The sequence below is a fragment of the Nelumbo nucifera genome, chromosome 6 (genome assembly GCF_055504915.1).
Source record: "Nelumbo nucifera cultivar China Antique chromosome 6, China Antique-T2T, whole genome shotgun sequence".
Classification (NCBI taxonomy): Eukaryota; Viridiplantae; Streptophyta; class Magnoliopsida; order Proteales; family Nelumbonaceae; genus Nelumbo; species Nelumbo nucifera.
The window spans coordinates 51,688,506-51,699,139 of NC_142654.1; the positions used below are offsets into that span (position 1 = coordinate 51,688,506).

Here is a 10,634-nt window from a genome sequence, read left to right on the forward strand (position 1 = left end):
GTATTGAATAGTTCAATCCATTGAGAACACAATAGTATTTGGTTACCCAAATCATCTCTGTTAAAGGTTGATTTCTATAATAGATATGATAAAGAAAGGAGAACAAATTTGCAAGTTTGATCCTAAGTAATAGCTAAGGTTTTTTGATTAAATGGTGTTGTCTATAATGGTTGAATGTGTAACCTGTTGTTCTAGACTCTAATGGATATTTATAGACTTCTAATAAGTCTTAAATAAACCCTAGAAAAGTCCAAATCAAGGTTGTATTTGGTTCCGTAGGTGTTTATTGAAAAAATGCCATCACATCAGTGCCACATAAGCATTGGTGTTTATTGCAAATGATGCAAAATGAAACAACTGTTTGGTTTCACCGTTTATTAAATAAATGGTAGAAAACTGAAACGCTTTGATTTTTGTGCATGGGGCATTTGGGGAAGCGTCAAATTCTTGTTTCCCCCAACACCCCAGCATTTCTTGAAACCAAATGCTGATGTGGCATACTTTAATGAGTATTACTCTGAGGTGGAGAGTAAAAAATGTTTAAAGTGAAGCCCAGCCAAACAATAAAAATAGAAAACGTTTAAAGTGAAAAAGTATAAATAAACATTTAAAGTGAAAAAGTACAAATAAACTGCTCATCCATAAATGCCTATAAAACCAAGCACATAACAAATTAGGTATTGGATAGTTAAGATAGACTACAAATTCAGTCCTAGTTTGACTTGTCTAGACTAGTCAAGTTTCTAGTCAAACTTGAAGACTTGCAACTTTGTTTGAACCACTTTCAATAGGTCTCTAGTTTCTCAAAGGATAAGAGAACGCAACAGAATTTGGCTACCCAAATCACCTCTATTAATGGTTGATTTCTATAGTAGATATGATAAAGAAAGGAGGACAAATTTGCAAGTTCGATCCTAAGTAATAGCTATGGTTTTTTGACTGAATGGTGTTGTCTACAGTGGTTGAGTGTGTAACCTATTGCTCCAGACTTTATAGACTTCTATTAAGCCTTAAATAAACCTTAAGAAAAGTTCAGATCGAATTAGGTATTGGCTGGTTTAAGATAGTCTACTAATTCAGTCCTAGTTTGACTAGTCTAGAGTAGTCAATTTTCTAGTCAAACTAGCTAGAAGACTTGCAACTTTGTTTGAACCATTTTCAATAGGTCTCTAGCTTCTCAAAAGATAAAGAGAAAAGACATTCTTGTATGGCATCGGAACCACATGCAAATTATATCAAAACAATATGCAGCCCATTAACCCACATTAAGTGAGTTGGGACCACTAGGCTTATTAAATTATCGACCTAAACCATTCAGCCTATTAGTACTTAATACTAACTATTTGGACCTTAACCACCCTATGACTCCAAGTCTAGTGGTCCAAATCCAATTATATGTCCATTAGGGATTTGGGCCTAATAAGACACTTGCTACATGATCTCTCAATGATTAATACCTAACATTAGGATTAGGGAAGGACGTATTCCCTCAATACATAGCCCAATGTCACACCCTCTCATCGGTGGATCCCGGGAAAGAATTATTTTGCAAACACCTACCCTTTCAAAATAAACTATCTTAAGTATATGTGTATACTTTTGCAAAATAGATTCAACAACTTCTGAAATCAACTATTGATGGATTTGACCATTCATTCATTGAAGAGGGTATATTCACAGATATTCTCTTTGTTTGATAAAGAGGTTGATTCTACCACAACGATCATTTGTCCAAATACCCTTCATAACTGTCCCAACATATCCAAATGTTAATCCCCCAAAAGGATCTCATTAATTGACATATCAAAAGCAGCTTATTTGGATATCCAACTAATTACCATTGTCAGGTCTAGGATCACAAGCAACAATTCAGATATTCTAACTATCCAGAAGTCTTAGAATAATCTAAAACTTGGTTTAGTGCAGTGTTTCAAGAAAACACTCATTCCCACACTTTGAGTCACAGCCATAGTAGATGAGGCAATCTGCTCCATTCGCATAGGTAGTATATGAATGTCAACTTTTTTCAAGATTAGACCACCCAAGCTTATCCACTGATTGAGAGCATTTAAACTACATACCAAATATGGTGTCTCCAACATAATCCTAAAATGTAACACTATGATTAAATTAGTAGAAACATACCATATGATACATGAAATAATTGCATTTTTATTCACAATATTAGTCAATTACAAGCATCATTGGACCTCAAACAAAATATATATTGACATCTTTAGGGTTTGGAGAAAATTGGTGACCCGTTATGTTGGGCCAGCCCAAGAGCCTCAGCCAACTTGAGAGATAGGAAACACAAGTATATAGCAAAGAGCCCACCACCCAAAACCCTATCTAGCTTCATTTCTTTTCTAGGAAGTATGACAAGGGCCCAAAGCAAGCCAGCTATCAAGAACCCTAGAACCTCATAAAGCGTTGAATCTTCAGGAATGATGAAAGAAGAAGGGTACGCAGACCATGATGAGAAAACCAGTGACAAGCCCAAGCCCATTAATGTGTTGAAGATTGGCCCCGCATAACAGCCCGAAATTGCAACCTGGGTCCCTTCTGGCATGTTGTTCACTGCCATTGCAACATTGGCGATCAAGTCTCCCAGTGAATTGCCCCATGCAAGCAGAGTTACTGCTAGAATCGAAGGGCTTATTCCAAATACATGACCAACCGAAACCAGCAGAGAGACCAACTCCTCAGCTATAATATAGGTCCAGGTTATACTCATCAAAAACCCTCCTGCAAGCCAAGCGAGCAAGAATTTCTTTGGTGGGTTGGACTTCTCAGTGGTCAAAAATGCAAGAATTCCCAAGACAATCCCCGCCGAGGTGGCAATTATATAGATCACTACACCTGCACTGGAGCCTATATTTTCGCTTTGAGAGTTACAGAGGGCTGCGAAGAGAATTGGTGATAATGTTACTGAGATAACTCCAAATGGCTTAGACCATTTCTCCTCACTAACAACAGGAATTGTCAATCTCCTCGGCAAGTAAAGAGGTAGTTCTAGAATGTGAAGAAGCCTAAGAATGAAGTAATTTGTTGATGGGTCAAGACAGAAACACCTTGTTCTTGAATTCTGATCATCATCCTCTTCATCAAGTCCACCACTATCGGTAAAAACGGGATTCTGATCATCATCAAGGTAACCCAGTAATGGTTTATCCAAGTTGGGGTCATACGCCAAGAAGCTCCTAGAGGCTGCTAATGTAGAAGATTTAGAAAAGGAGTTTTGGTCGTCCCTGTCTTTCGTCCTACAATGTGTGGTTGAGACTATAATGACATAAACGAGGTAGAGAGAAAAAAAAGCTGTTGCACCGAGCAGATTGATCTTACCGATGATCACAATCACAAGTAGAGACGAAAGAGATAAAAGGAAGAAGACAACATCTCTTATGAAGCATGACCTATCAATGGCTACCTGATATGGGCTGACGGAAATGCTAATGACTCCAACAACCGTGCTAGATATGAAGAATGCCCCACCCAAAACACCGTTCAGCCCAACTTGACCAGACCCAGCTCCCATGAAAGAGACAATACTAGAAAAAACGTCAGGCGCACCATTGCCTAAAGCAAGCAGAGTCACACCGGCAATGGTTGGGGAAAGATTCAAAGCTCTAGATAACCTCTCTAAGGAATAGCAGAAGTAGATGGCCGCTGTGTTACCCAACAAGTAGAACAGAACTACAAGCCACAGGATAAGTATGGTGCAACCCAATACAGAATATTGGCCGCAGATGCAATAGAAGATTTGGAGATAGTCTATGTAGCCTTTAGGCTGGCATCCCTTTTCTGATTTCAAGTATGCACACTTGGCTTCGTAGTTGTCGTACTCATGAAGACGACTGCAATCATCGTCGTCGACGTCTGGTTCGTGTACAATCTCTGATGAGAAGATGGTAATGCTATTGCTACGTTTTTTGGAACTTCTGAGCAGCTGCGAATTGATGGGATGAAAATGGGTTGAGAAGTAGAAAATGAGGAGGAAGAGAAAAGATGTGTTTAGGAGGAGAGACAATTTCTTGCCTCGGTATAATAATGAGGCCAACCCTGCCATTAAATGGAGTTCTACAGTCGACCACTTTTTGATGAACAAATTGGTGACGACTGACGAGACGAATAAGCTAAGAATGTTTTATCATGTTTCCCCCCTCCCCCCGTCCCCCCGATTCAGGAATACTTATATTATTAATAATATACTGTGTGTGTGTGAGAGAGAGAGAAAGAGAGGGTTTTGCATACTTGCAGAAGGAATCGAAATCCAGCAAGAAATATAAAACGGATGGGAGGCTTGGAGCCTTAGACTCACCATTCATTTCTTTTCTTGTATGATGGGTTTGTTACACGAAAAAGCTTCATCTCTAGCCATGGCCAATTACATATATAATAGAAAGTTGAAAGGAGTAGGTGGTTTCCTCTTTTGAAAGATTTTATGCCATCATGTCATATATGAGGAGGCTAAATACTCAACGTAAGGCCTTTCATTGTATTTTACAAAAACAACAACGCGCAAGACCTGGCGAAGTCGACTAGATCCGCGGCTGGCAACAAGAAAGAAAAACTCGCTACTCGCTACGATGGGAATGGGGTGAACCGGGTAATGGTTCCATATCTGGACTTATTCCCTTAGGTAGCTTAATTACCCGTCGGCTGGGCTGGGGCCGGGTGTCAATGGACCGGTTTTGGATTGGACCCCGTCCAGTCAAAAATCAATTTGGATGGATTGGACGGACCAATAAGACATATTGGATTGGACCAATCCAGTCTAAAATATTTATTAGATTGGATTGGATCTGGTCCATTCGTAACAAATCTATATTGGATTGGGTTGGATTAAGCCAATATCTGGTCCATTGATATAAGATAAGAATATATGTGTCAATGGACCAGGTTTGGGTTGAAACCAATCTAAATCAAAATGAATTTGAAAAATTGGACTGTTCAGAAATTGAATTGGACAAGTCCAAATTGGTCCAAAACACTCATTGGATTGGATTGGACCTGGTCCATTTATAATGGATTCACATCGGATTGGACTGGATTGGACCAAACCCAGTCCAATCGATACCCCTAGACTCCAGTCCAAAATCAATTTGGACGGATTGGATGGACCAACAAGATATATTGGATTGGTGCAAAATGTTTATTAAATTGGATTAGACCTGGTCATTCATAATAACTTTAATTTATATTGGATTTGAGTTGGATTAAGCCAATATCTGGTCCATTGATATAAGATAAGAACATAGGTGTCAATGGACCAGGTTTGGGTTGAAACCAATCTAAATTAAAATGAATTTGAACAGATTGGATGGTCCAGACATTGGATTGTACAAGTCCAAAATATTCATTAGATTGGATTGGACCTTGTCCATTTATAATGGACTCACATTCCACTGGATCGGATTGGACCAAATCCAGTCCAATTGACACCCCTACAAGTGCGTAGGCCTCTGATCAATTGGTTTGATGGACCCAACAGATCTGAACCGAATGGTTTGGGTTCCGTTTTGAAATTCAGATCTCCTACCCACACCTATCCACATGACACTACAGCTGCACATTGGGAATATCTCCCCATGAATAAAAACATGTAAGCATCGTAGATGTTCTCAACGTACAGTTGTCGTGAGGGGTGGGTAGGGTTCTTGTGGGTAGGAGATCTGAACTCTCAGTTTTGTTGCTTCAACGTTCAAACTGTATATATGTATATATCTATCAAAAGAAACTGTATATAAGTATATATACAGCTATTTTTCTCACGCTATAATAATATTATATTATAATATACAAATGTATTAATTTAATAAATAAGTACGTAATTTATAAAAGGTTCGGATACACCTGTATCAGGCATATTGTATCATATTTCTTAGGTTCCAAAACACTAAAAGAAGAAGCTAAAGCAAGATAAAATTGCATGATTTTAAGTACCATACACCTCTATCCATGCGATACTTTGAACCTTCAATTTATTATCATTTTAAAAAAGGGTCATTTAGTAGAACACCCCCTATAGTTTCATAGATTTACTTAAATCTACACTAGAGTTTGTATATTACTAAAACACCCCTAGGTTGAATTCACTTTATAAAGGCATTGAACACTTAAGCCAATCAGGTTGGGCCCAATCTAGACCCAACACTTTTGTATAAGTGATCCTTGGGTTCAACCTCCATATAAAACCCAATGATAATGGATTGATGTGAGATAAAGCCCATCAGGTTATTAACCCTCTAATGGTTTATTGTCCATAACCTCCTAGCCCTGAATAATCAAAACACTACTCATAGGGAACGACCTCTTTCCTAATTGTAAAATGCAATATCAAACCCTATGTTAAGATGGATTTTGCGATAAAAACCTTTTGCAAATCTTTTTTAAAACATAGTAAACGTATAAATACATTTTGCAAATTAGATTTCAAATACAGTTAAACTCTATTGTGGTAGTTTTATGTTTCCATTAGAGAGAGTGTAAATTCTAATATTCACTTTGTCTAACAAAGGGGATGATCCTATCATTATGATCACCCACTCAGGTAATATCCTAAAGTATTCCAACATATCCAAGTATTTGACCCTAGATAGATCTCACTGGTTGGCATATCAAAAATAGCTTAGTCCAAGACCTAGTGTAATTTTGTAATCAAGTCTATAGTTAAGTGCAACTTTTTAGTTTTTCCACTCTATTTCCAAGGTTTAGGGCATAACTGGAAATTGGTGTAAGTTCAGTGTTTCTCACAAACACCCATTGACTAACCATGTGGTCTAATCCTAGAAACTAAGACAAGTTGCTCCACCATTTCAATAGTACATCAGTGTCAGCCTTGCCATGATAAATTCCCTGAGTTCATTCAATGGTTGGGAACATTCTAAACTAACACAAGTCTTGTGAGTGTCAAGTTTAAGGAGTTCTTCATAGAAAAACACAAATTTAAACATAAAACAATAATGTACTTATATTATCCATGCATGAAAGTCTATATACTTCAATTTGATTGAAGCTAAGTGCATGAACTTTCTAACAACTCCTACTTACATTTAAGTCCAATTAGGCATAAGCCTCAATCCCATATTGCCCATGTGTCCCCTAAACACTTTTTTAAGTCAATGGCTTAGTCAACGCACCTACCACATTATCTGTTGATGCTACCTTATGAATCTAAATGAATTTCTTCATTCAAACTATTTTATTGGCAACCTCACTTACAACAATATATTTGGCCTTAGTCATGGGGTCTACTATTGACATTTGTTTGTTATTTCCCCAACTAACAACACAAGACCCCAACATAAAGATGTATTTAAATGTAGACTTTCTATCATCTGGACCTGACTACAAATCGGTATCTATATAACCGATCATTTATAGTGAATTTCCAATGAAGACAAACAATGGTCTTTAGTTCTTCTTAGATATTTTAGTATATTCTTCATAGTTGTCTAGTACTTCTATTGATATCAATTTACATCTCTAACGGACTGAGCTATGTCAGGTCAAGTGCATAACATAGTGGACATGATGTTTCCTACAGTAGAGGCATAGGGAATCTTTCTCATGTTCTTTTTCTCCTTAGGGGTCTTAAGTGACATTCCTTTGGAAAGAGTAGTTCCATGTCTGAAAGGAATTAATCCCTTCTTGTAATCATACACGCTGAATCTCTTGACTATTTTGTCAATGTAAATAAATAAAGACAATCCAATCAACCACTTTGATTTATTTCTGTAGAGTTAAAGTCCCAAGGTAAAATAAGTTTCTCCAAGATCCCTAATGGAGTTACTATGAGAGTCATACTTTGACTATTGTCAGCATTCTTGCATTATTCCCAATGAGTAGAACGTCATTTACATATGGTACCAACAACGCAACCTTGTTTCCTAATGTCTTTTTATAAACACAAGGTTTTATCTGGATTTTTATCACTGACAAACTATTTGACAATTGAGTTAAACTAGATGTTCCAACTTCTCAAAGTTTACTTTAATTCATATATGGATTTGTTGAGATTGCATACCATGTGTTTCTGATCTTTAGCAACAAAGCCTTCTAGATGTTGCATATAGACATATCTAGTAAGATCTTCATCCGGTAACTTAGTCTTAACACCCATTTAGTAAATTTCATAATCATAGTGTGCAATTATAGCCAACAATATCAAAATAGATTTTAGCTTGGCCAAAGGTGAGAAGGTTTCCTCATAATCAATTCTCTCTTTCTAAGTATAATCTTTCACTACAAGTCAAGCTTTGTAGGTCTCAACCTTTCCATCAAGGCCCTTCTTCCTCTTATACATCCACTTACAACCAATTGTTTTTACCCTAGGGGCGGGTCTACAAGAGCTCATACTCTATTGGTGTTCATTAAGTCAATCTCGTCTTTCATGTCATTTACCCACTTCAATAAGTCTATGTCTAACAAAACTTTTGTGTAAATCAAGGACCTAACTCAATGTCCATGGTTTTCACTAAGTATCTTTCTTGATCATAACCAAAACAAATAGGATGTTTGGACACCCAATAGATCTTTTAACCTGGCTATTGGTGAACTTGTGGGGCATCTCCCACTACTCCTAAGCCCTCCTCATTAAAAACAATTTCTTCATGGTGATTGCTTAAGATGTAGTCTTCTTCTAAGAAGTAGGCATTTTCATTAACAATACTCTTTGTCCACTTGGGTTATAGAAGAGATATCCAATAAAGTCCTTAAGATAACCTATTAATAGATAACAATTGGTTTTGGATTCTATCAGCACCAAATTTTGGTTTGGTGTGTTGCTTGAACCCCCAATTCACCCTGAACAACTAGTCAAACCATTTTGATCCTACCAAAACATAAAAAAACCCAAACAACCCAAAAGCCCTTAAAGCCACCGATATATCTACCTGATACCAATTCAATGACCTTGATTAACCCATCATCTACACCTCAACCATTATATCATACACCACCATCAAACTACAAACATCTTAAAATGCTTATCCAAGAAATTTTAACTCAAAATTCCCCAATTTCCCTTAATCCTAAAACCTTTCATTGACGTAAATACACGTAACCCAGTTTTCCTTAATCCTAACACCTCTAAACCAGTCATACCATATGATTGAACGCTACACATACCAAAGCATTTACTCATTAAGTTTCAACCCAAAATTCTTCAGTTTATTATTCCATCAAATTAAGATTCCATTTCAGATTCTCTTATTAACCCAAATTTCTATGATCTTAACCCTTCAAAACCAATCAAACACCATCTTCAAATTCTGAACATCCTAAAATCCCTACTTATAAAATTTCATTCAAAAATACCCTTATCTGCCCTTCTATTACACCAAAATTCCATTTCAAAGCTTTAGATTGGCCGAATCAAGCCTTTTTCCAAATTTTCCTAATCCAGACCCAGATGGGCCAACGTAACCCCATCAATTAATTTAAAATGCCCAAAAACTTTGCCTATGAAATTTCACCCAAAACTACCCTTATTTACCCTTCAATACACCAAGATTCTATTTCAAAGCTCTAAATTAGCTGAATCAAACCCCTTCCAAATCTGCTTGATCAAGGCCCAATCAGGCCAATCTAACCCCACCAATTGATTCCAAATGCCCAAAATAACTCTACCTTGTAAAATTTTAACCAGAAATACCTTTATTTTCCCCCTCAATCACACAATGATTATGTTTTGAAGCTCTAGATTGATTAGATCAAGCCCCTTCCAGATCTGCATGATTTTGGTCCAACTGGGCCAATCTGACCCCACCAATCAATTCAAACCCAAAAAACTCCGCCGTATGAATTTTCAACAAAAAAATACATTTGTTTACCCCTTAATCGCACAAAGATTCTGTGTCAAGGCTCCATATTGATTGGATCAAGCCACTTCCAGACTTACCTAATCCAGGCCCAGTTGGGCCAATCTGATCCTATCATTCAATCCCGAACTTCAAGAACCTTTCCCTGCCAAATTTCAACCAAAAACACCTCTAATTGCTTGTTCATCTAAAAATAATCTATTTCGACCAATCTTATTGGCCTGTATACATAAAGTCACTTCTCTGCAGTAAGACTCATCTCAACCTTCCTATCTTTAACCTAAGATCCCAACCATCCATCCATAATTTTGGTTTAACCCCCTTAGACCCGAATTAACCAAATTACCCCTGAATTTCCAAAATTACCAAAATACCATTAGAGTTCCCTAAAATTACCAAACTACCCTTGTACTCCATATAAATTTAACCCAATGTTTCTCATTCACCACAATTGTTCATCGACTTCTTTGAAATAGCAACGGTGAATCCCGTCCCCTTAGTCGTTTCTTCCCTCTATCTTTTTCCCTTTCCTTCTATCTTCCTTATTCCCTATTCTATTCCCCTTCCTCCCTTTCATTTTAATCATCAGTTCACCTCTAAGCCATTGTTCATTATCTCTGTCGATGAGAACAAGAGAGCTACAACAGTGAGCCTCTCCCCCTTTTTCATAGCCAAATCTAGTGAAAACCCAACCATTTCTATTCCCTTTTCTTCCCTCATCAATTTCATTCAATACCCCACCATTTTTTACCATTCCAATCCTTGAACTTCATTATCTTTGCGCTGCAGATCAGAGCTAACCGTGTCGTG

At 37.2% G+C, this 10,634-nt stretch overlaps 1 protein-coding gene across 1 annotated transcript; it reads right to left on the reverse strand.

The window, feature by feature from the left end:
* Positions 1-2,152: 2,152 nt before the first annotated feature.
* On the reverse strand, positions 2,153-4,173 carry LOC104587712 (cation/calcium exchanger 1-like). The gene has a single exon (XM_010245421.3). It carries the CDS (start codon positions 4,067-4,069, stop codon positions 2,237-2,239), a length of 1,833 nt encoding a protein of 610 aa, XP_010243723.1. The 5' UTR covers positions 4,070-4,173; the 3' UTR covers positions 2,153-2,236.
* Positions 4,174-10,634: the final 6,461 nt, after the last annotated feature.

Excerpts from the sequence above, each read along its gene's own strand:
- LOC104587712 (XM_010245421.3), bottom strand. The coding sequence starts at position 4,069 with ATGGCAGGGTTGGCCTCATTATTATACCGAGGCAAGAAATTGTCTCTC.